This window comes from Rhinoderma darwinii, chromosome 2 (genome assembly GCF_050947455.1).
Source record: "Rhinoderma darwinii isolate aRhiDar2 chromosome 2, aRhiDar2.hap1, whole genome shotgun sequence".
In the NCBI taxonomy this organism is placed as follows: domain Eukaryota; kingdom Metazoa; phylum Chordata; class Amphibia; order Anura; family Rhinodermatidae; genus Rhinoderma; species Rhinoderma darwinii.
The window spans coordinates 61,247,584-61,274,063 of record NC_134688.1 but is presented as its reverse complement, the minus strand read 5'-3'; the positions used below and the strand labels follow the sequence as shown (position 1 = coordinate 61,274,063).

General features: G+C 43.0%; 1 protein-coding gene across 1 annotated transcript in view; it reads left to right on the top strand.

The window, feature by feature from the left end:
* Nucleotides 1-26,480, top strand: part of KATNAL1 (katanin catalytic subunit A1 like 1) — an 88,319-nt gene that overhangs the window by 39,192 nt on the left and 22,647 nt on the right. The window contains exons 5-8 of the mRNA XM_075850024.1: nt 17,545-17,672; nt 21,872-21,977; nt 22,264-22,422; nt 25,700-25,826. Coding sequence (XP_075706139.1) covers nt 17,545-17,672; nt 21,872-21,977; nt 22,264-22,422; nt 25,700-25,826 — 520 coding nt within the window. The remainder of the gene's footprint in view (nt 1-17,544; nt 17,673-21,871; nt 21,978-22,263; nt 22,423-25,699; nt 25,827-26,480) is intronic.

Sequence of the window (26,480 nt, the reverse complement as noted above, 5' to 3'; positions counted from 1 at the left end):
GGCACCACCGGGCATATGGTGGTGGTGTGTCTGCTGGCGGCACGGGCCCCTTAAGCCGCGGGCCCCGTAGCAGCCACTATGGCTGCTACCGCGGTAGTTACGCCACTGCCAATGATGAACTCACACATGTCACCTGTTTCAGATTTTTGAGCCAAAGCCAGAAGTTGTTTTCAAAAGGAATGGGAAATATAAAAGAAGAACTTCTACTTCTCCTTCCTCCTATATCCACTTTTTGCTTTGGCTAAAAAAAAACTGCTTCAAAATCTGCTACAAATACACAATGTCTGAATACAGCCTAAGGCTCTGTTCAGATTTTGATGCTGATTCTTGAGGCAAAGACAGAAGTGGTTTAAAAAAAAGAACGGGAAATATAAATGAAGAATTTATACTTCACATTCCTCCTGGAAAGGGAAAAAATATTGGTGTGTCACATAATAACACGCACACTTCAGAGGAAGCCAACTAACTTACTGTTTTTAAAGGGTAACTAGACTTTCAAAATTTCTGACATGTCCCTAAAATGAAGTGGCAGAAGCACTGAGTCGCTTGGTTTCTGATCGGCTTTTCTCGGAAAGTGTAGGGACCCCATAGAAAGTCTGTCGGCCCATATATCAACTGCTCGGCTTTCCGAAAAAAGCCGATCTGTAACCAAGCGACTTAACGCTCACTCAAGTGCTGCTTCTGCTTCGTCTAAGTGATCGTTGGGGGTCTTAGTACTCGGACCACCAACGATCAAAACTTCTGACATCTCATAGTGACATATTAGAAGTTTGAAAGAGTAGTTACACTTTTAAGAGTGTAAGATGAAACCGGATTGCCCAGAAAACCCCCACACAAAAATGGGGAGAACATAGAAACTGCATGCAGGTGTTGCCCTTGGTTGAATTCACACCCAGGACCTCAGTGCTGCAAAGCCCCACCCCCACTCTGAATACTACTTGGGGGGGAGGGACTGTTCACTTGCAGCATAGGGGTCCTGGCCTTGAATCTGACCAAGGACAACATCTACATGTGTGGGTTTCATCTAGATGCTCTGGTATCCTCACACTCCAGCAACAACCTGGAGAGAGTTTAATTTGCTTCGTGTGTGTGTGTGTTATAAAAAGGGGGGCAGGGACTGAAGTGAATGGTGATTGCCTCTCTACAGCTCTGTGAAGTATGATGGTGCTAAATAGGGAAATAAAATAAAAGTAGGTAACCTAATTTTGTCCTTTATCTGAAGTAATAGAGTTGGACAGTATTGTAACTGAAATAAAAGCAAATGGCGGAACTTTGAGCATTATGTCTTGGAGCGCTTGGCCAGCTGTAACACTACTCCTAGACGGGGTTAATGGAGCGTACATAGACTACATTGTGCACAGGGCGGCTCATTCACACTATATACAGGTGTTAGTTGGGCTGAACAGATGAATGTCGATAAATAAAGCCAGCGCTGAGCTGGTTTATTACATTGCCACTTAATCGTTTTTGTTTTTCCTGGCTGTTACCTTGTACATTAATAATGTGTTTAATGGAGAGGACCAATTCTATTGCTTGCACGCTTTTAATGCAGACTATGCAGCAAGAAGTAATGTAGCCACAACTATTCTGCAAATCCTAGAGAAAGTCATTTAGAACTATAAAACTTTTACTTTTCTTGCACTAGAGGCTACAACACTTCAGGTTTTTGTTGTTTCTGCGGTGTAATTTATATTCATTTTCACCAGTATAGTTCACAACAGTGGATTAACACTCCTACCCTCATGGGTTATGTCTTCCTGGTCTCCATGTTCCCAAACACCCACATTACCCTTTTTTTTTTTTTTTTTTTTAAGATTCAACCCTTTAATGACGGGCATGTTTGTACCTTAATGACCAAGCCAGATTTGTCAAATCTGATATGTCTGACTTTATCAGAGAATAACTCTGTGAAAGTTTTGAATATCCAAGTAATTCTGACATTGTTTTTTCGTCACATGTTGTACTTTATTTTAGTGGTAAAAGTAGACTGATACAATTTGCGGAAATTAATGAAAAAATAGAAAAATGGAAGAAATTTTGTAAAAATTACCATTTTCCCCTATTTTTAACTGCAATATGTCACATATGTACACACATACTGTACAATTTTTTTAATTAAATATATATTTCTATCTCTTTACTCTATTTTGGCAGCACTTTTGAAAAAATAAAATAAATTTTCAGCACTTTAGAGGACTTACAAATTGAATAATAATTTTATAAATTTTGAAGTACATTTTGTTTTCCTGCACCAAGCCAGGTTTTCAGAGGCTCATAGGTCTCAGAGTGATGGAAACCCCCACAAATGACCCCATTTAGAAAACTAGACCCCTTAAGGTATTTACCTAGGGGTATAGTAAGTATTTTGACCCCACAGTGTTTTGCTAAATTAAATATATAGCAGGTGAAAAAAAAAAAATTCACTTTTTTTCATAAAAGTATCAGTTTGAAGACCGATTTCTTTGTAAAGCGACCATGAGAATGAAGAAACACACCACCAAATCTATCACCCTGTTTCTCCTGTTTTCAAAAATACCCACATTGTGGCCCTAATGCGCTGCCTGGACACACGGCAGGACCCAAAATGAAGGGAACACCCGGAGGCTTTCAGGACTCATATTTTGCTTGAAAATGTTTTAGGCCCCACTGTACATTTGGAGAGGCTTTGAGCTGCCAGAACGATAGAAACTCCCCATAAACGACCCCATTTCGAAAACTAGACCTCTTAAGGTATTTATCTAGGGGTATAGTTAGCATTTTGACCACACAGGTTTTTCGCTAAATATATTGGAATTAGTCTGTAAAAATTAAAATGCACTTTTTTTCTGAAACAACATAGAAATTTGTAATATTTACAAGGAATAACAAAGAAAATGCACCCCAACATTTGTAAAGCAATGTCTCCCGATTACGACAATACCCCATATGTGGTAATAAACTGCTGTTTGGACCCACAGCAGGGCTCAGAAGGGAAGGAGCGCCATTTGGATTTATGATTTTGCTGGAATGGTTTTCGGTGCCATGTCGCATTTGCAATGCACTGGAGGGACCAAAACAGTGGAAACCCACCAAAAGTGACCCCATTTTGGAAAAACCTTCAAGGAATTTTTCTAGGGGTATAGTGAGCATTTACACCCCACGGGTCTTTTGCAGAGTTTATTAGAATTAGGGCACGAAAATTAATATCAAAATTTTTCCCGCTAAAATGTTGCATTTTCTCATTTTCACAAGGGATAAAGGAGGAAAAAAACAACCATTTTTTATAAAGCAATTTCTCCCGAGTACGGAAATACCCCACATGTGATCATACATTTTTTCATTAGAAATGAATTAACCCTTTCAGGACTGATCCATTTTTTGCTTATTTTAGATTTTCACTCCCCGCTTTCCAAGAGCCATAACTTTTTTATTTTTCCATTAATAGAGTGGTGTGCGGGCTTATTTTTTGCTGGTGGAGCTGCAGTTTTTATTGGTACCATTTTTTGGTACATAAAAAGTGATTCAAAAGTTGTATTACATTTTTTTTTTAGAGCGAAGGTGACAAAAAAAAACAAACTGCGATTTTGGCGGTTTCAATTATTACATTTTTTTAAGGTGTGCACTGTGCTAATTAAATAATGGTATATTGTAATAGTTGGGACTTTTACGGACGTAGCGATACCAATTTTGTTCATTTTTTTTACATTACTTTAGAAGAAAAATGCGAAAAGGTGTTTTGTTTTTTTAACTTTAAAAAAAAAAATTCTCACTACTAATAACTAATTCTTCTACACATTTTATTAATCAATCCCCTTAGGGGACTTGATCCAGCGATCATTGGATCACTGGTACAATATACTGCAATACTAATGTATTGCAATATATTGTTATTCTTACAGGCTTCTGTAACAGAGCGATCGCTGTTCCTGTCCGTTAGTACCGAGGGGGCCTGCTGTAATACACAGCCGACACCCGCAGCATATGGAGCGGGCTCAGCTCTTGAGCCGGCTCCATACATCAACCCCAGCACCATGACGGGCAATTAAGTCATAGTGCGCAAAGGGGTTAATGCGCAGTGGATGGTTCAAAGTGAAAATTTAATTTTTCCTCTGATACGCCATTTTAGTGCATAATATGTTGTGCCCAGTTTGTGCCACAGAAGACAAATACCTCATAAAACGTTAAGCGGGTTCTCTTGGGTATGGCGACGCCATATGTGTGGGCGCAAACTGCTGCTTGGGCACGCTGCAGACCTCAGAAGGGAGGGACGCCATTTTGATTTTGGAGTGCAGATTTTGCTTGGTAGTTTTTCTGTTTTGGGTTTCGCTGGTATTTCAGTTTATAATGTGGGGGTATGTGTAATCTGTGCGGAGAACATCAGGGCATAATAAGAGGGTATAATAATGGGGTAAATAAATAATAATTCATAGATATGTGGCTGGTGTCGCACTGATAAATGGTGCCCGATTTTATCCACTTTTGGAACACTCTGCACATTTTGCATCGCCATATTCTGAAAGCCAGAACTTTTTTATTTTTTCACCACCGGAGCCCTGTGAGGGCTTATTTGTTGCGGGACAATCTGTAGTTTTCATTGGTACCATTTTGGGGTACATGCGATTTAAAAAAAAAAAAATTTTTTGATCACTTTTTATTCCATTTTTTTGCAATCCTGAGCAAAAAACAGGAATTCTGACACCGTTTTTTAGGTTTTCTTTTTGCGGCGCTCACCGTATGCTACAAATGACATTTTTACTTCTGTGGGTTGGTACGATTACGGCGATCCCATATGTATATAGGTTTGGTCATTTTTTTTAGCGTTTGCACAATAAAATGACTTATTTATATAAAAAAATAATTCTGTGTCACCATATTCTGAGAGCCATCATTTTTTTATTTTTTTAGTCAAAAAAGCTGTGTAAGGGCTTGTTTTTTGCGGGACGGATAGAAGTTTTTATTGGTACTATTTTCGGGTACATGCAACTTTTTGATCACTTTTTATTCTTTATTTAGGGAGCGGTGGTGACCAAAAAAATTGTGATTCTGTTGTAGTTTTTTATTGATTTTTTTTTGGGGTGTTCATCGTGTGGGAAAAATAACATTACAGTTTTATAGTTGGGGTCGTTACGAACGCGGTGATACAAAATGTGTACTTTTTTAACGTGTTCATTTTTTTTCTATAATAAAAGTCTTATTATAGGGAAAAAAAGCATTTTAGTGTTTATAGAACTTATAACTTTTATTTTTACACTTTTTTTTAAAAAAAATGTATTACTTTTTTTTTACTTTTTTCACTTGTCCCACTAGGGGACACTTAGACTTGCAGCTCTGATCGCTGCTAGAGTACATTACACTACACACGTAGTGTAATGCACTCCAACTGTCATTGTGACGTGACTGTCACACTGACAGGAAGCAGAGGAGGACCGGCCGGAGGCTGCTCCTCCGAGGCATCCGTACATGGCAACCCGGAGGTCATTATCTGACCTCCGATTGCCGTGACAAGCATCGGTAGCCCCCACGATCACTTCGTGGGGGCTGCCGATGTGCTTCAAACCACTTAAATGCGGCGACGGCAATCCGTCGCCGCACTTAAGGGGTTAATTGCCGAAAGCAGCGCCGATGGTCCGCTGTCCGGCGAGACTGATGTCTCAGCTGTCTAGGACAGCTGTCAGCGCGCGCCTGTCATTCTGTGTTTACACAGAGTGACAGTTTGAAATGCTGACGAAAATGAACGTCTTGGTGCGGGAACTAGCAGCCGACCAGGACGTTCATTTTCGTCCTTGGTCGTGAAAGGGTTAAAGGCTAGGTACACCTTTTGAAATACTTGTGGTGTTTTTTGTTTAAACAAAAATGAGAATCCGTGTGTTTTGTGGAACTTTCTAAATACTTTTTTTATTTTAAATTATTTTTACTACTTCAGATACAGCTGCTTTGTATCCTGTATACAGAGCAGCTGTATCGTGCACGGAGCCCTGAATCCGTCATGTCAGCGGCACTAAGGGTATGTTCACACGTAGTCAACCAAAACGTCTGAAAATCCAGAGCTGTTTTCAAGGGAAAACAGACCCTGCTTTTCAGACGTTTTTTACCAACTCGCATTTTTACCAACTCATTTTTTTACCAACTCGTTTTTGGAGCTGTTTTCATTGGAGTCTATGAGAAAACAGCTCCAAAAACGTCTGAAAGAAGTGTCCTGCACTTCTTTTGACGAGGCTGTATTTTTACGAGTCGTCGTTTGACAGCTGTCAAACGACGACGCGTAAATAACAGGTCGTCTGCACAGTACGTCGGCAAACCCATTCAAATGAATGGGCAGATGTTTGCCGACGTATTGCAGCCCTATTTTCAGACGTAAAACGAGGCATAATACGCCTCGTATACGTCTGAAATTTGGCCGTGTGAACATACCCTAACAAGTTCAGTGTCAGCGGGTCCGGATCGAGCTGTTATCGATCACATCTAAGTTATGAACTTAGATCTGATTGATAACCGCTCCATCCTGCGTTCCAGAGACACGCAGGACCCGCTGACACGGACTGATACAGCCTTTCAGCGCTAGATTCAGCTGCTCTGTATATAGGATACAAAGCAGCTGTATCTCAAAAAGTAAAAATATTTTTTAATAAAGTATTTAGAAAGTTGCACAAAACACAGTGATAAACATTTATAAAAAAAAACAAACCGCTATTTCAAAGGTGTACATAGCCATTAATGTTAATGTATCCAACGTATATTTATATCCAATGTGGTTCTGTAGGCCTTTGTAACCAATCTAGGCAATCCTCCGTGAGCTTCCATCAGCCGTTGTACAAATCCTTCTGATAGTTTGGTAAATGTATCAGTCTCAAGTTCATGCTGTTTAGGACCCGATTGTATCCACTTCTCAGCTGAGGGCAGATCTAGGTCCGTAAGTTCTCATTTAGGCGGGATTCACACGACAGGGATTCCCGGCCGGGTGCCGGCCGTTCATAAATCGGCCGGCACCCGGCTGCATTAGGAATAATAGACCCCTAATGGGGCTATTCACACGACCGATTTTTTGACGGCCGGGAAAACCGCCCGTCAAAAAATAGGACATGCTCTATTTTCAGCCGGGTGCCCGGCTCCCATAGAAGTCTATGGGGCCGGGTAATACACGGCCATCACCGGAATGTGTCCCGAGTGATGGCCGGGTCTACCGTCGCTCGCGCACTCTCTCTCCTCCTCCTCACAGTGCAGAGTGCATGTGAGGAGGAGGATCTTTTATTGCTCGCTGTAGGAGTCGGAATCCCCGGCCGGGGATTGGGGATTCCGCTACAGGAGAAGTGCGTGACTACACTGTCCATATATGGACACAGCGAAGTCACTCACTTCTGCAGCGGAATCCCCGACTCTATGGCCGGGGATGCCGCTACAGGAGAAGTGAGTGACTACACTGTCCATATATGGACACAGCGAAGTCACTCACTTCTGCAGCGGAATCCCCGACTCTATGGCCGGGGATTCCACTACAGGAGAAGTGAGTGACTACACTGTCCATATATGGACACAGCGAAGTCACGCACTTCTGCAGCGGAATCCCCGACTCTATGGCCGGGGATTCCACTACAGGAGAAGTGAGTGACTACACTGTCCATATATGGACACAGTGACGTCACTCACTTCTGAAGCGGAATTCCCGACCTGTGGCAGGGAATTCCTCTTCAGGAGAAGTCAGTGACTACACTGTCCATATATGGACATTGAAGTCAGTGACTTCTCCTGGAAGGGGGGGGGGCAGGGTGGCATCACCTACAGGGGGCAGGGTGGCATCACCTACAGGAGGCAGGGTGGCATCACCTACAGGGGGCAGTGTGGGTGGCATCACCTACAGGGGGCAGTGTGGGTGGCATCACCTACAGGGGGCAGTGTGGGTGGCATCACCTACAGGGGGCAGTGTGGGTGGCATCACCTACAGGGGGCAGTGTGGGTGGCATCACCTACAGGGGGCAGTGTGGGTGGCATCACCTACAGGGGGCAGGGTGGGTGGCATCACCTACAGGGGGCAGGGTGGGTGGCATCACCTACAGGGGGCAGGGTGGGTGGCATCACCTACAGGGGGCTTGGTGGCATCACCTACAGGGGGCTTGGTGGCATCACCTACAGGGGACTTGGTGGCATCACCTACAGGGGACTTGGTGGCATCACCTACAGGGGACTTGGTGGCATTACCTACAGGGGACTTGGTGACATTACCTACAGGGGACTTGATGGCATTACCTACAGGGGGTTGGGTGGCATCGCCTGCAGGGGACAGGGTGGCATCGCCTGCAGGGGGCTGTGTGGCATCACCTACAGGGGGCTGGGTGGCATTACCTACCAGGGGGGCTGTGGCATTATCTACAAAGGGCTGTGTGTGGCAACAAATTTAAATGAAATTCATCCGATTTTAAAACGGACAGGGAAAAAAACGGATGCAAATCGGGTCCAAATCGGCCGGTAAAAACGGCAACTCGGCCCGGAACGGAATCGGAACGGATGCAAACCCGCCGGGAAAATCGGCCAAAAACGGCCGATTTTCCCGGCCGACACTCGGACCCTGTCGTGTGAATGAGGCCTTACACTAGCGTATTTCACGTCTGTGTGCTGTCCGTTTAAATAACTGACCGCACACTGACCCATGCAACTCAATGGGGCTATTCACACATTTGTGTTTTTTGTTTTTTTCTTGGAGCATGTAACCGTTGCATGAAACTAAGGGTATGTTCACACGGCCAAATTTCAGACGTATACGAGGCGTATTATGCCTCGTTTTACGTCTGAAAATACGGCTCCAATACGTCGGCAAACATCTGCCCATTCATTTGAATGGGTTTGCCGACGTACTGTGCAGACGACCTGTTATTTACGCGTCGTCGTTTGACAGCTGTCAAACGACGACGCGTAAAAATACAGCCTCGTCAAAAGAAGTGCAGGACACTTCTTTCAGACGTTTTTGGAGCTGTTTTCTCATAGACTCCAATGAAAACAGCTCCAAAAACGGACGTAAAAAACGGCGCGAAAAATGCGAGTTGGTAAAAAAACGTCTGAAAAGCAGGGTCTGTTTTCCCTTGAAAACAGCTCTGTATTTTCAGACGTTTTGGTTGACTACGTGTGAACATACCCTTACCATGTCCTATTCTGGTCTGTTTTTGCGGACCACGTCGCCCATTAAAGACTATGGGTGCGTGAAAAACACGGACAGCACACGGTTGACATCTGTGTAATGTCTGTGTTTCACTCATCAGTTGCTAAAAAAAATGCTGAGAAAAAAAAAGATAAAACCAGAAAAAGCTTGCAGAGGAGAAACACGGACATGAAAGACGGTCCATTTTTGTGTGCACGCAAATCGTATACACATGTGAATGAGGCCTAAGGCCCTGTTCACACGGAGTTTTTTGCAGGAGGAAAATTCCTCCTGTAAAAACTGACCCTGGAGGTTTTCATGTTTGATGTGGTTTTCGAGGCGGTTTTCCAGGCGGTTTTTCAGGCTGTTTTTGCCGAGGTTTTCACACGCATGAGGCTGGGTTCACACAACCATGTTACGTACATAATGTACGAAACGTATTTCGGCCGGAAGACCCGGACCGAAGACCGTGCAGGGAGCCGGGCTCCTAGCATCATAGTGATGTACGACGCTAGGAGTCCCTGCCTCTGCGTGGAACTACTGTCCCGTACTGTAATCATGATTACAGTACGGGACAGTTGTCCTGCAGCGAGGCAGGGACTCCTAGCGTCGTACATCACTATGATGCTAGGAGCCCGGCTCCCTGCACTGTCTTCGGTCCGGGTCTTCCGGCTGAAATACGTTCCGTACATTACGCACGTAACATGGTCGTGTGAACCCAGCCTGACATCCTTCTGTCAACGGATCTGTCACCATTGAAATGAATGGTGATGCAAACGGAACTTACTTCACACTTGCCTTTCCGTTGAGGGGTTCCCCTGACTGAAAGCACCGACGGAACCCCTCAGCAGAAACCACGCTGATGTGAACAGGCCCACATTAAAAAAAACATTGTTTTCTGTTTGCATCATCATTGACTTCAATGCTGATGGATCCGTTGCTAATGGGATTCCCTACACTGCGGTATTGGTTCAGTCGAAACGACAGAACCCTTTGCACAACGGGGACAAACAGAAACCATTAGCAACGGATCTGTCACCACTTCACACTTGCCTTTCCGTTGAGGGGTTCCCCTGACTGAAAGCACCGACGGAACCCCTCAGCGGAAACCACGCTGATGTGAACAGGCCCACATTAAAAAAAAAAAGTATACTTACTTCTTGAATCAATTTCCCAACATCAATGTCCATTCGGTGGTACACCTCTGCTGTCGTCATTTCTGTTCCTGAAATGTTAAAAAAAAATAAAAAAGAGATGACATACATGAACAACTGCATAACAAAATTAAAAAAATAAAAAAATAAAAATCTAAAATAAATGCACAGCTCCATACATGTATAGCATGTATGGAACATAGGAGCAATTGCACTTACTTGTATTCGATTTGGATGCAGGACTTCGGTTTTCTGTATCCCTGAGTTCTGTCCACGATGTTTTTCAGGCTCCACGAGCAGACAGGAAATGACAGCCCCTTGCTGGGCTGGACTAGCAGCAGGAGACGACTCCTGCAAAACACTCGGCAATATACTCGTCAGAAAACACCTCACTAGTTCGAGGTGTTTTTTGACGTGTCCCCATTGCTTTCAATGCGGTTTTAGACGCGGAAACCGCATCAAGAAGGGTCATGTCCCTTCTTTTTGCCGCGAGGCGTTTTTTTTACTCGCGGTAAAAAAACGCCTCCGTCTCCCATTGAAATCAATGGGAGTCATTTTGGGTCGTTTTTGGCGCGTTTTCCGACGCGTTTTCCGCGTCAAAAAACGTGTAAAAAAACTCCGTGTGAACAGGGCCTAAGGGTTTTTAGCCTTCGTAAACAAAATTGTTTTCATTCACTAATGGCAAACAAAGATCTTGAAATGGTTAAAGAGATTTTCTGTCATGGGGCAGCTTCTACTCATATTCAAGGGAACAGAAGCAGAGCTGCAGTACAGCTGCTATACAGTGTACAGAGCCTTCTGCTTCCAGTACCGAACACCGTATTACTCCCAATGCCAGAGGCAGCCAAAACAGCTGATGGGTCCGGGTGTCGGACCCCAACGATCATATACTGATGACCTATCCTGTGGATAGCTTGTCAGTATGAAAAACCGTCCCATTACCAGACAACCCCTGTAATAAAAACACAAAGCGGTGACTTTATGAATGGCTTTACGCCGGTTTTCCAGCATTAAATAGTCGTAAAGTATGGCGCACGCCAAACTTCGACAATAGTTTGTTACTTTTTACCGTTTTGGCCTAATTTTCTTTAATGTACGCAAGAATTTGGAAGGTGGCGTAGATTTCACTTTGTGGTGCACGGACAGCACGAGATACAAATTTGTCGCATTTTCTGTGGGCTTCAGACGAAGACTAGTGTATAAATAGACCGTCTTAGTAAATCTGCCCCAAAGTATATTAGAAAATTGCCAACCTTTTCATTATGCAATGATTAAGCTGTATTTCCAGACTACCAGAAATAACCTTTTACTTAAAGGGTTACTCGCATCTTCTAAAGTGATATCCTATCGCTAGGATATGCCATCACTTTATGATCGGTTAGGATCCGATCTCTGGGATGCTCATCGATTTTGGAGAATGAAGGGCCTGCAGTGCTGATTTAGCGCTGCATCCCCTTCACTGTTTTTACCTGGACATTGGCGCTCCCGGCCACCCTGCTCTCAAGCAACTGCAGCCAGCCCCATTGAAGTGAATGAGGCCGGCTGCAGTTCAAAAGCACGGCCGGGAGCGCCTCTGTGCAGTCTAGTGTAAACGCTGTCTCCAGTCATTCCAAAGTCTAGTGTAAAACCTTAATCTTAATTTTTTTTTTTATTTGGAGACCAAAAAATATTGATAAGGGCACCAAAGTGATTTTTTTTTTTTTTTTTTTTAAATCCATTAGCCCTGTACGGTATTAAAGACTTCTGCTGTGATTTTAAGTACCACATCCCAAAAACTCTGCAACTCCACCAAATGTGAGACATGGAGCCACCCGTATCTCCACAGTGCCAACAATTGTCCGGTACGGACGGGTAACATTTATGAAGGGCAGTAGGGACCCGATACCACCTAGAAATAATTTTATAACTAGTTTCCTGAGCCCGTATGGCGATAGAGGCTTTTTTGGAGAGGGAAAAACACAGTTTCCATTGTGCGTCAGTGAATGTCTTGTTTAATTCTTTCTCCCAAGCCTTGCAGAAGGATGGGAGATGATTGGATCGTTAGGAAAGGAGTAGTTTCTATAGTGTGGATATGGCGTGTGTAGGGGACAGGGTGGAAACACCTAAGCGCTTGAAGTCTGTAAGCAGACGGTGAAGGTGGGCTTGGCGATTAGTAACATTATAGAGATCTTTTAATTGGGAATATTCAAACATGTGGCGTGGTGAGAGCGCATCAGTTGGGAAGACGGTGGCTAATGGGAGTAGAGAGGAGTCGGAAAGGACTTGAGTAAAGTACATGGGATTGATGGATGACCTGTCTAGGAAGGAGAGTTGAGCCCCACCAGTAGGAAATGCTGGGTTGTCAGTAACTGGTGTTAATGGGCGCAGTGGGTCTATGATTGAACCTCCTACCCCAGAAGATCGTAATGCCAGGAGAGTGTGGGAACAACAAATGAGTCTTGAGTCGGTTTGTTCCCAGACCGGATCCACGGCAGGGTAGATAAGGTACGAGTGCATAGTTGTTGGGCTAAACTAACCCATATTTTTGAATCGTAATTGTGAAAACAATCAAGAACACGAGCGCGAATCGACGCAAGGTAATAGTTGACAGTCTGGCAAGCCAACCCCACCTGCATCTCTGGACCAAGTAAGAATTGTCCTACCTAGGCGGAGACGGCCTGTTGGCCATATGAAGGATCCAAAGCATTGCTGGATACGTAACCAATAAGAGGATGGGATGGAGATGGGGATCGTCCGCAGGAGGTAGAGCAACCTGGGGAGGAGTGACCTTTTTATAATATTAATACGGCCAAACCAGGAAAATTCCTTTCTATGCCAGGAATCAAGATCTGTCTGAAATTTGGCTAGAAAGAGAATGAAGTTATTGGTAAACTGTTGGGAGAGGTCATTGCTTATACGTGCACCTAAATATGTTATACCCCTAGGGGGCAGGAAAAGGGGAAATTACTTTTGAGAAGTGAGACTGTCAAGGATGAAAGGGATACATTCAATGCCTCGGATTTGGAGAAGTTGATCTTGAAGTTGGACCATGCTCCAAAACGGGACAGCTCAACATCGAGGGAAGAAAAATATTCGGGTTTGTGAGATAAACCAATAAGTCATCAGCAAATGTAGGGCACTTATATTCTGTCCCGCCTATGAGATTACCTTTAATATCTGGGCTGTTCCAAATGGGAGCCATGAGATGTTCCATGACGAGGACATACAACAATGGGGATAGGGGGCATCCCTGCCTGGTGCCATTATGAATAGTGAAAGGAGCAGAGAGGGAGCCGTTTATTTTTAATTTGGTAGAGGGAGAATGATAGAGGGCCATAATTTTACTAATAAGGGAAGGTCCTAGTCCTATGTGTTTAAGAGTTTGGTAGAGGGAGGGCCAGGATATTCTGTCAAACGCCTTTTCGGCATCTGGGGACAGGATCATGAGGGGAATGTGTTGTCTGGGCATGATGAATGATACCCAAAGTTTGAAGGGTATTGTCGCATGCCTCCGACCGGGCACAAATCCCACTTGATCTGAGTGAATCATAGTAGGTAGGGGTTTATTCAGTCTGTTAGCAAGCAATTTGGCATATATTTTGAGGTCCACGTTGAGTAATGAGATTGGACGATAACTGGAACAAAGTTGAGGATCCTAGCCCGTTTTAGGGAGAACGACATGGGCCAAAGTGGAGCTAGGTGGGAATAGGACTTTAGGGGAAATAGAATTAAAGGCTTGGAGCAGAAGTAGCATCAGACAGTCAACTAATGTTTTATAAAATTTGGCAGTGTATCCATCCGGTCCAGGACTCTTTGCCCCCGGGAGGTCCGTTATAACTGTAAGGATCTCCAGAGGTCAAATTCATATCCATCTCCCTGTACAAAGGTGTGAAGGGAGAGGTGACAGTACCGGCTCGGGGAGAGTGAGTGAGTGTGGGAAGCAGGTTACAGAGGTCAGAATAAAATTTATGAAAGCTGTCTGCTATCTCGGGTCGCATGGACAATATGGCCAGGGAAGGGCATGGTGCTGAGGGAGGATGTAGTCGAAGCGACTGTAGGTGCCATGCGGATGAGAGTAAAAGCTGTAATTCTTCTCAGAGGGATGTTGAAGGTGCCAAGTATCAGAGTTGAAGCTGTAAAAGAGCGCGTTTCACCTGTTTGATAGCATTATATGCAATACTGTAGCGACCAGTAGAGTTGTCAACCCTCGCATCCAAAGTAAGATTAAAGTCTCCGCATAGCACCACAGTCCCCCACACAACCAGAAGGGCAATGTCTATGAGATTAAGAAGGAAGGGGACCTGGCCCTAATTAGGAACGTAAGCATTAATCATGGTGAACTCGCGTCCGCCAATATTTAAAACTAGGACGATATATCTAGCTTCCGAGTCTGCAACAAAATTTATGACCTGATGAGTGAGGGACTTGTGAAGAGCTATGGCAACTCTGCAAAATCTGGAATGTGGGTTGTTGTTGAGATGCCAGTGTGTGTAAAATGTATGTTTAATGGTAGGGGAATGACCTTCCTTAAAGTGTGTTTCCTGAAAGCATGCAATATGTACCTTACACTTGTGAAGGTGGTGCCGAATTTGCGCTCTTTTCAGGAGTATTCAGCCCCTTCACTTTGAAGGAGGCTATAGTGATGTCAGCCATGGATGTAGACCGAACCGCTCAAGGAGTTTTTTTTCGGAAAAAAAACGTAAGGGCAGGAGTCAAGGATCACCACGAGGGAAAGAGGGGAGGTACCCTATGCACTCTGGATCGGTCCGGTACCCACAGGGGGAAGGTGACCGATATGCATGAGAGCTATCCGTGCTCCCCAGCTTATAGTAACATAACAATAAACAGCTAACATTATGTATGCATTGAAAATAGGGGGGGAGACAGTTTAGAGCAGTTGAAAAACAATACTTTTCAGGAGCTGAAAAATCAATTGCAGCTAGCAAAGTAAATCCTGGAGTGTACAAGCAGGCCATCATGCTGAACGGGCAATCTCCACAGGCGGTGCGGGATCCTGTTCCTTCGTCTAGACCTTCTTCTGAGGTCCCTTGGGGGGCGACCCCAGTAGGATTCTGGGGTAAATAGGGAGGGCGATCCGTTTGAGATCCCTCGCCTGCAGAAGACCACAGCGAGGGCCATTCTTGTATTGTAATGTGAGGAAGGCCTAAGTCCGGCAAGAAATACGGCAAGTCAGTCGGAGATCGTAGAGTATAGGTTTGACCATCTTGTCTGACCATTAGGGCAAAGGGGAAGCCCCATCTGTAGATGATACCTCAGTTCCGAAGTGCCTCCAAAAGTGGTTTGAGAGCTGATCTTTGTGCCATGGTATGCCTAGACAGATCCGGTAATATACGTATCTGCGTATCCTCATGAAGAATGGTGGGCTGTTGTCTATGTTTTTTGTAGAATAGAGTCCTTTATGGCGTAAAAGTGAATTCGGCATATGACGTCTCTGGGCCGCTGTTCATCAAGACTCCGTGGACGTAGGGCTCGATGGGCTCAATCAATTTCTATATGGGTATTTGGTGGGTGGCCCAATAAGTTATTGAAGATCGTAGAAAAGTTCAGACGCAGGAATTGATTCAGGTAAACCCCGAATACGTAGGTTGTTCCTCAGATTACGGTTCTCAATATCCTCAAGATGTTGTTGCAGAGTGGACAATTGAGCAGAATGTTGCTGTATAGTGGTTTGCATAGACTTAATGGTTGCTGTGTCGGTGACACGGTCCAGAGCAAGGGTGTCCACCCTTGTAGAAAGGGAGCAAATTTCAGCTCAAAACTGGGTAAACTCCAGTTTACATTCTTTCACAATCTGTTTGGTAAAGGAAGTCATATCAGCCCTAGTGAGTAGCATTTGAACCATCTGACGTATATCCGAAAGAGTGGCTGGTTTATTTTCACAGACAGGTACGGGTGAGGAGTCTGGATGACTTAATCTGAAAACAGCAGGAATATCATCTGGATTGTGAGCAGGGTCCAGAATAGGCTGGCTAGGAGAAAGTATAGTGGATCCTTGGCTACAGGTATATGGTGAAAGTAAAGTCCAGTGGTGGGGGGTAGACCTCTGGTGCAATGAGGGTGGTGTGGTCGGTGGTACATGAGGGGGGGCTGCATCATGAGGAGACAAGAGGACCAAGAGGGGGAGACCACCAACAGCGTAGGGCCTTGTTGGGGTTGGAGGAGTACTTGGGCCTGTGGGCCCAACATTAGGTAAGATGACATGTGGTGTCTAGGACCTCCGTACTCCCAGTTCTGGGCGGTCAGCCGAGACTGTGTGTCCTGCAGTGCAACGGCTGGCGGGTGAGGCAAGTCCGGTGGACCAGAAACAGCCGGCCCTGTATCCTTTTAATGCATGTGCTCCCAGGTCGGGTGCGATCATCTTGCACACACAGGCTGATGGAAAAGGGACCGCTGGCCGTAGAGGTAGTTCATTAATGGACGCAGCCGCCAGAGAAATTTGTGAGCTGATTCCCAGCATCTGCGTCTCTGAGGCGGAGTGCCGGCGGCCATATTGGGAGGCCTCGTGTGTGGCAGTGAAGAGAGCAGCGGCTTCGGAAGTGTCCCCTGAAGCGTCCGAGGTATGTAGGGGAATTGGCACCGCTGCATCCAAATATCCCCCAGCAGGGGAGACCGCCCAATGTACAGCATCCGCCTGTGCAGGCCCGGGATCTGGCATGGAGGGATCCCAGTGGCCATCTTAGATGGCGGTTGTCTGTGGCGCCCAGGGCCCAGCATCTTCAACGCCCTGGGAGCGAGGCAAGGAGCAAGGTGTCCCCAGCATTGGTACCTGACAAGGTAAGGAGACCTCTGTACCTCAGGGCCATCGGAGCACTGGAACAACAAAGGTGGAGAGGCCGGACGGCCATCTTGTCCTTGGGCCTCAGGCCGGAGCGGAGCCCGCAGCTGCATTGGGGGCAGTCTCCCAAAGTACGTCCCAATATCACTCTGGGGAGATGAGGGACAGGTAGAGGATGTAGCCCTTGTTCTTTTAGTCGTCTTCCCCATTGTAAAGACTGGATGTTAGCTGATGATATTAAAGCTGGTGGGGGAGCTCAGGAAAGCACGTCCTCACTCTCCCATAACTCCCCCCGAGGCATTTTTTTTTAATGCTGCTGTTAATGTTTATATGCAGTAAATATTTATATATATTTTTTTGAGGTTTGCGATCCGTCTTCATGTATTTGTAGGAATTGTCATCTTAGTTAACATCGTAGCATAAATATGGTGTACTCATGAATGACTTTTTGGATGTTGGTTCCCACAAAGTCTCAAGCTGTATTAAAACAGATTCTACCTGCTTTATAGGGGCGAAAAAATCAGCAAGAAGTGGGCGGAGAAAACGAGCTGAAGAAGTTTGATGGTGCCGGATATGACAAGGATCTTATTGAAGCATTAGAGCGTGACATCATCTCTAGAAATCCCAATGTCCATTGGTACGCTTGTGTAATGATATCATTATTGTAATATAAGATGCTTGACGTTGCAGTGTATTTTTAAAGCCTAGTCCTTGCTTACACATTTTCTCAATTTCATGTTTAAGTATGTGTATTGTGCATAGTGGACGTTAAACCTTTCGCCGCAGGGACAATTTTTACAATTTTGGCAAAAATAATAAATAAAATCCCATACATTTTCTGACCGTACATATTTTGAAAATGCCACCTAGCACTTTAAAATTATAGACCCCTTTAATGCATTTTGGCATCAAAGCATATCATTTTAGGAGTTGTGTGTCTCAGAGCCTGAGTCACACAACTCCTAAAAATAAAAGTTCAGGATGTGCAGAGTTCATACATGTCACTTATCCCTATAACTACATGCACACATCTTCACATAATGACCAGAACTGAAATAACTAAAAATCCACAGAGTGGCAGATGTCCTGACTAGGTGCATGGGGTGATAAGATGTGCAGCTGCTCATATACCACCCCTGTAGTAGGCATAAAAAGGCACCACTAAATGTGGCAATCGGAGATCACATAAACTCTGATTGGTAAAGGACGTGATAACATAAAGAAAAGTTCCTGTATCCCCCTTTCCCTGGGATCACTGAAAGCTGGACAGGAGGAGAGATGAATGTAACAGGCTGTGATCTTTCTGTCACTTGCAGCTTCCTCCCTTCCACTTCTCCCATACAGACGCACCCAAAACCCAGTAAGAAAAACTTTTAATACTGCTATCCGGCTTCAAACGGGTGCTGCTCCCGGAATAATGCATCAAAAAAGATGTGGGGTTTTTAATATGATACGAAGATTTAAGTTCTAGCCCCTATACTCTAGCCATGTCAAGCGCTTAAAGTCATGACGTATTACATCCTTGGCAGTGAAAGGGTTAATTTTTTTTGAATAGAATGGAGAACAACATGTGATATTGCAGGTACCCTAGAGTAAAGATGACTGACAGGCTCCCAGCATCCAAACCCCCTGCTGTTATCCGCTAGTGAACCACTGCCGCCATCAGAATTATCTGTGCCCTATACAGGCCAATGTTTAGGGCCCCTGAACACCCTATCTTGTCCGTCAATCTCTATTTTTCACCCTATTGTATACATATGGTGGGCACCTGAGGAAGACACTTATACTTTGCAAGCTCAGTGACCCACTGATTTGAAATGAAGAGGAATGTTATCTTTATCAGCCCTCTGAGGTGATTTTGCCCCATGTTTTTTGGGCCCCTGACCACAGTACCCCCTGTACTGTCTTGATGGCAGCCCTTTGGTGAACCACTATGTAATTTCATCAACTGAAGCTTTCCACAGCACCCATTGTAGTCACCGCTGGATGAGGCTTTCTCTAGGTAATAAAAGGGCATTTCTGTTGGGCAACCCACTTTTTTTTTTTTATTTTTTTTTTTTACGTTCACTATTCCTCAGTAACTTGACTGTTATTTTTTTTCAAACCCATTCGATCAGGGATTGTCACATCACACCATCTGATTTAATAAAAAAATCCAATACAGCTTTCTTTTGAAAACCCTGGGAAGTATTAAAAATAATAGTGAATTTTAATTGCCTGTCCCATACCGAATTTGCCTATGATCATCCAACAAATCTGAGCTTGGAAGCTTTAAAGAGGACCTGTTAGCTCTCCTGACTTGTCTCTTAGTAAATCCTTTATTAAATAATTCTGAATCCTCTTTTCTTAGAATTGCATGGTGCCTTTCCTCTGTTATTCATCCTAGAAATGTATTAATTGGGGGTGTGTCCCTACACAGACTGACACTGTCCAATCAGTGCTGGCAGTCAATTTATTCATCAATACTCAGGCGGAATAACAGAGGAATGGGACAACACAGAATTATGAGAACATATTGTCCGGAATTTTTATTTTAGCGTGAATGCAGTTATTTACGACATCAAATATGGCAGGAGAGGAAACTGCTTCTCTTTAACAATATTCTCCACCTAGACTGACTTTCTCCATCTGATCATGCTTTATTAATCAGATTTTTTCCGCAGAAAATGAATAGCTAACAATATACAGGGTTAAAATGGCGCTACAATGTACGTTGGTTTTATTATGACCCTATAAGCTCTGCTTCCTTTTTCCTTGCCGGTCTTCTGTCTTTTTAGCTGGTTATCAGGAGTCAGCCATGCTTATTATTTGTTCCCTCTGGATTATATTCCAGTATAAGAAAAGAGGCCCTGACATTTTAATATATCTGACCGAACTGGAATAAAGAGAATGAATGCTGCATGAATGGCCTCCTCCTTTAAAGCGGTTATGTAGAGAACTAAATGCAGTGATGCAAGAAAATCCACACTCTTTAGAAATATACTTTTAGAAACTGTTACTGGCTTAAGTGATTAACGTGTGAGCAAAACCGAGCTACGCTTAAGCCTGCAAAATCCTACACCTAGCTGTGAATTTATATTTGTCACTTGAAATGTAATACGGTATTTACAATAAAGCAGCATTTCAGGGCTGATTTGTGAGTTAGTAATAAAATGTTTTGTTTTTTTTTATAAGGGAATTTCATGATGTTATAAATGAAAAATATCAAAACTGGTAAACAAAACTTCACAATATCGCTCACATTAGTGCCATATGCCAAATAGAACTAGATCTAAATCTAATCTAGATGAATCCACTATTCTCTGCTGAATAATGTCTACATTTATCTTTATAGCAGTAGGAGCTGTGTTTTTCGAATACAGAGCTGCAAATCCTCTCCATAGACCTAGAGTTAAATAATGCAATTCTGGCTGCCTGCAGCCGCCACTAGAGGGAGCTTAGGAGCATAGGGTTTAGGCTATTGCTACACGGTGAATTTAGTTCTGCAACGTGATTGAATGTCACAATGTGATATCGCAGGTAATGATTGTGAAATGTGATTGCGTTATGACACGTGATTTAATGCGGCCAAGACACGGCGGTCACAAAAAATCCACATCTTGCATAAATTTCAATGTAAGTCGCGTGCAACTGCCACTGATTTGCGACATTTCAACGATTTTTTTCTTTTTTTTGTTTTGTCTTTTTAAATGTTGCAAAGCCTAAATCCTATATGACTCGCAACAAAATCACAAAGTCAAGAAGCCAGTCTAGTCTAGTTCTTTGCTGCTCCTGAGTCCAAAATTCAGGAGTGGAGCCGTAGACTGTTGACTATATAATTTATAAAGTCCATTTTATTCCCCAAAAATTAAAGAATGAATAGAAACTTTCACAAATTTGTGAAAATATTTTAAATTTAATTTACTATGAATTTGACAGAAGTGAAGTAAAATAATATGAGGTTCCATACTAATCAATAACCAGGAAAAAAAAGGGATTTAGTAGTTTTACCTTGTTTTTTTTTTCTTCTTCTGTCATTTCTCCTATTTCTGGCAATTTCCATGGTCGTGGCGTCTCTGTGCTGTCAAGTGTTCATTCGCCCATTCTCCACGTGTGTGATGTGAGACTGCGCTGTAAAGAAACATGGTCGTGGATTTATCTTATGCGGATTGATCTTCAGGCAAGGGATTGCGATATAGTTGTCCTATGTAAACCCCTTGTACTATGGGATGTTTCCTATGGTGACCAGATGCAGCACAGACATGCCTTGGCCACAAAATGCACCAGAAACGGAAGCAAGTTAAAATAATAAAGTTAAGTTGTTTTTTTTTTTTTTGTTTTTTTTTGCTGATATTTTGATCCCAATTATTGATGAGTGTATAATCCTTTAAGGCCTCATGCACACATCCTTCACTGTTTTTACGTCCGTTTAAAACGGATCCGTGTGTCCGTTGTGACATCCGTGGGGTTGTCTACTGCGCTATTGGTTCCGTCAAAACAACGGAAACCATTAACAACGTTTCCGTCACCATTTAGATCAATGGTGAGACAAACCGAAGCTAAGGTTTCCATTTGCCTTTCCGTTGAGGGGTTAACCTGACGGAAACCGCCGACGGAAGCCCTCAACAGAAGGACAACGCTGATGTGCACAGGCCCTTATTCGAAAAAAAGTTAATATCCTGTTGCTTTGTTTTCTTCCATTTCGTTGTATTCCGAAACTCAAAAAAAAAAAGAATATTTCACAGAAATCCTGCTGTTTGTCTTGTAAATTGAATATTATTCATAGTAGGATGGAAGAGTGCCCCTAGTGGAGAGGTTATCTTGAAAAGTAACAACATACCCGTTTTCTCTAAATAGGGAAGACATTGCTGATCTGGAGGAGGCAAAGAAATTATTAAGAGAAGCTGTAGTTCTTCCTATGTGGATGCCAGATTTTTTCAAGGGTATCCGAAGACCCTGGAAGGTAGGAGAAAAATATTTGAAAATGGGTCAATCCTCTAACCTGCCAAATCTTTACCTGGGGACTGGAATACAGAGATCTTGGGGTGTCTTTCTATCTGCCTCCTCTTATCTTTCTGAAGAAAGGTTATTTATTTGTACAGTACAGATATCTGGGCAGTTCTGGATTTCGTTCCATAATGAAGAGGGTATAATTATGTTCTATCACTTTGATTCTCCTAGAAGGCAACAGAAAAATCACCTGAAAAGTCTTTTGAAATATTTGATTTGTGTTTTTCTTTTCTTTTTAGGGAGTTTTAATGGTTGGACCACCTGGTACGGGTAAGACCATGCTGGCTAAAGCTGTAGCGACAGAGTGTGGAACAACTTTTTTTAACGTTTCCTCATCAACCTTAACATCTAAATACAGGGGAGAGTCAGAAAAGTTAGTGCGCTTATTATTTGAAATGGTAGGTTTTGTTTTTTAGTTGGTTGCATGTCGTGTTGGGGCATTGGTAGTGTCTAAACTGAATGGCAACTTTTTTTTTTTTTTTTTTTTTGGATGGGCTTAAAACCCTTTGAAAACTCAAATGTAACACTTATTTGCATATTATTATTGGATTGACTCAATAGCAGTGTTATGATGTGCGATCTACTCGGTCCATTGATTTTAAACTCCAGAATGGTTCTATATAACATTCCTAAAAAGTAAAGAATATCCTACATTTAAAAATATTTACAAAAATTGTCATATGTGTGCACAATCGATAGAAATGTTTAGATGTTCGAGCTGGTTAGGCCTCATGCACACGACCGTGCTCGTAATTACGACTCGTAATTACGAGCACGGCCGGCCACGGGCAGCGGGCCGCTTTTGCGAGCCGTGCTGCCATTATAAAGTATAGCAGCACGGCCCGTAAAATGAAAAAATAGAACATGTTCTATTTTTTTAACGGCACGGGCACCTTCCCGTGAGAAAACGGGAAGGTACCCGTGACTAACAGAAGTCTATGGGCCCGTTATTGCGGGTCGTAATTACGACCCGCAATAACGGGTGTTTTTACGGTCGTGTGCATGAGGCCTATGTCTGTTGTGCAGTTTTGAGATATATTGATATGGAGAAACATTCAGTATAACTTGTATTTAATTGACATAAATCCTTGTTTAGTGGGTGTTCTCAACTATTGATTGACAGCCTTTCCAGCATAAGAGTGCATTAGGTAATAACGAATATTTACTCTGCAGGACCGCCCACTGGACTCTTAAACCCACAGTGAACAGGCATTTAAGTCTATAAAATACAAGTTATATTGAATCTTTTTTCCTCAAAACGATATATCGCTCTGCTCCGGTCCCTCCCCCTGATCTACTGCTAGCAGGCCAGACTACATGTTCAACATGACCGGTTCCCTTAACCCTTTCAGGACCAAGGTTTATCGATGCATCAATAACCAGGCCTAAATTTAAAGTTTTGGCATACATTCTTTTACACAGTCTTAACTTTTGAACTACTTTCGATAACGTAACCATTTTTTAAATTTATTTTTTATTTTTTTATTTTAGCTAACCTACTATGCCTGCCTCTTCTAGCACTACGGGTCATATGGGATATAAAGTATATACTTTCTATATACTTTGTAAGTGTGTGTGTGTGTATAATATATACACACCGACACTATATATATATATATATATATATATATATATATATATATATACACATACACATACACATACACATACACACACACACACAATTTGTCTGCAATGTTCGTTGTGTAACAGTCTTTCTTCACTCTTCTGTTCTCTAAACCAGTCTCCTCTCTGAAACACTTGTGACAGAGTGGAGAAGGCTGAGAGGAGAGGACACGTGCAAAAAGTTTGTTTTAAATTTTTCAGAGATCACCATGATTTGTTAATCATGGTGATCACATGCTCAGAAGCCGAACCAATTGGTTTGGCTATCTGTAAACAGGTTGCTGGGGTGCCGGGGACACTGAAAGCAGCGGCGTTCGAGCGCTCTCCTCAGCGCTATGTAGGCACAATCACGGGACTGTAGATTCACACCATGGCTGCATGGGGCATATCTACATATTAGTGGCGGGAAGGGGTTAAAAGCAAGTTCTGTACAGACCCTAAATGAGCAGGGAATGTTGAGATATTTTAGCTCGGGAAACTGTAAACTGGATGTGAATTGGCTACAATATAATCATGCTCACAGATACTGAATTTAAGGATGGTTTCACATGCCCGGTAATGAGCACAGATCGGCCCTTGTTTGCTACATTTACATGGAGCAATGATCGGGAGTATGGGGAAGAATTATCATTAATACAATCATTCGTCCCCATACATTTGCATGTTGCTGGCAGCGCATCCCCTGTTTACACGGGAAGATGTGCTGCCGACAAACGATCATTTTTTTTCAGCCGACAAGAGATGACCACTGCACGGTCTACACGGAAAATGATAAGGAACATACGTACGAGCGCTGGTTTAGTTAGTCACCTGCCTGTGCTAAAGGGCCTTTACTCTGCTTTGTTGTGTCCTTGCTGTGACCTGTCTAATGTTTTTCTTGTGCCTACTTATCTTCCATAATTACTTAAGTACAAATGGAAAGCTCACATAAGTGCTGCTCTCCTAAATAGTTTCTCCAGTCTATAGGATGTGAGCATGAACTCCCATTTGTAAGTTACAGACCTGGAGAAACGTCAAATGTTCTTTAGCGTAGGTTTGATAAGAATACTTAATACTTTTGTTGTTTTTTTTCCTCTTCATTGTGGATGGAAACTCATGAACTTAACCCCTTTCTGCAGAATGTCTTACATGTATGTAACGTGTCCTGTGCAATCACCTGCAGGAGGACATCTGTGATTGACCTCCTCCTTCCAGCATGAATGGTTGCAATTGGAGAAAGCGAAGATCCTGGCCATTTAACCCTTTCTGCCTTCGATCAATGCTGAGCACAGTTCTGATAAATGGAAGGATGCTCCCTTTGTCATCTCCCTGTCAGACCTGGCATTGCGATTGCTGTGGTTGACTGTTTTATACTAAAAGTCTGGGATATAACAAAGACCTCCAGAGCTGTCCGGGATAAGTCTCTGTTAGGGCATAACTTAGGTAAGCCCTAACAGATGCCGATGCATTTTATATATACTTTACAATTTATATAAAATAACTACCCAAAAGGAAAACAAATACAACAAACACCATTTAAAAAAAAATATATATATAATTTTTGTCTGTCCATATGCCCTATTAGAGCAACTAGAGGCTCATTGAGCGGGATCCACTGCTCGGGACCTCCCTCTATGAACCAGGGAGGAGATCTGCTTTGACAGATCCAGCCCATCCTTGTAGTTACATAGTTGTCCATTCATTTGAGATGTATAATCAAACAAGACTTGAAGACTTGCCTCAGACTGATCACCACCGGTTCCATGATTGGGGTGAATCAGCTGATCTCGGGGTCGACTCTCTTTAGAAAGGGGGTTATCCTCATGACATTCTGAACACTTGTACATCGTTATCAAAATATTTGCAGATAATGGTCTTGTGATCTGTAGATCATCTTTACATGAAAAACAGAATTTCACGTAGTCTTAATTTTGATTGCCAAGGAGTGCAACGCATTTATTGAGTGCACCATGTCGTCGTAGAAGTCTCACTGTAAACGTGTGTTGTTTTTTTTTTGTACAGTTCCATGTTATTCTTATAATATATATTTTTATATTTACTCCACTACAGGCGAGATTTTATGCACCCACCACTATTTTTATTGATGAAATAGACTCAATCTGCAGTCGTAGGGGAACTTCAGATGAACATGAAGCCAGTCGAAGAGTCAAGTCCGAGCTGCTTATTCAAATGGATGGTATGATATGGCTAAATGTAGTTTGCCAGACACAATTTAAGAATTCAACTGCTTCCCAGTACATTTAGCATATTTCCCATAATATAATGGATTTTGCACTTTGCAAAATTACCAAATGTGATCTGTGATCCTCCGCCCATACCTTAGTAAAACTATTGGATGTTGAGAATTTGCCAACAAGGAGGCTGCAAATTATTGGGATTTTTATACCATCCTGCTGTGTAGGAATAGGTACGTTCATTTGGAGACACCCATATTGCCCTGTAAGAGGACTGTATACTTCGCTGTCTAATGGTTTCAGACCTTTGGTCCTATAGAACTCCCATATTCTGTGTAACTTGGGCTCTGTTCACATTCCTGTCATGAATTCCATTCTTTACGTTTCCCTTCGACTTATAATGCGGTCCGTCAAGTTTGTTTTTTTTTGTAGTTTTTTTTTTTCTTTATGCCATGCACCGTTTATTTTAAAGTGTATATATGCCAGTACATTACTCTCTTAGAGCAGACCTATATGTGCCCAAACAGGTAATATAGAAAGAAAACCTTGGGGTCCTTTCAAGGACTCCACATATAATATATGGCAAGGTCTCTGATTAAGTCAACAGTCTCTCGAGTTTGCTGACCCTTTGATTGTGCCTGTCAGTATAGACATGG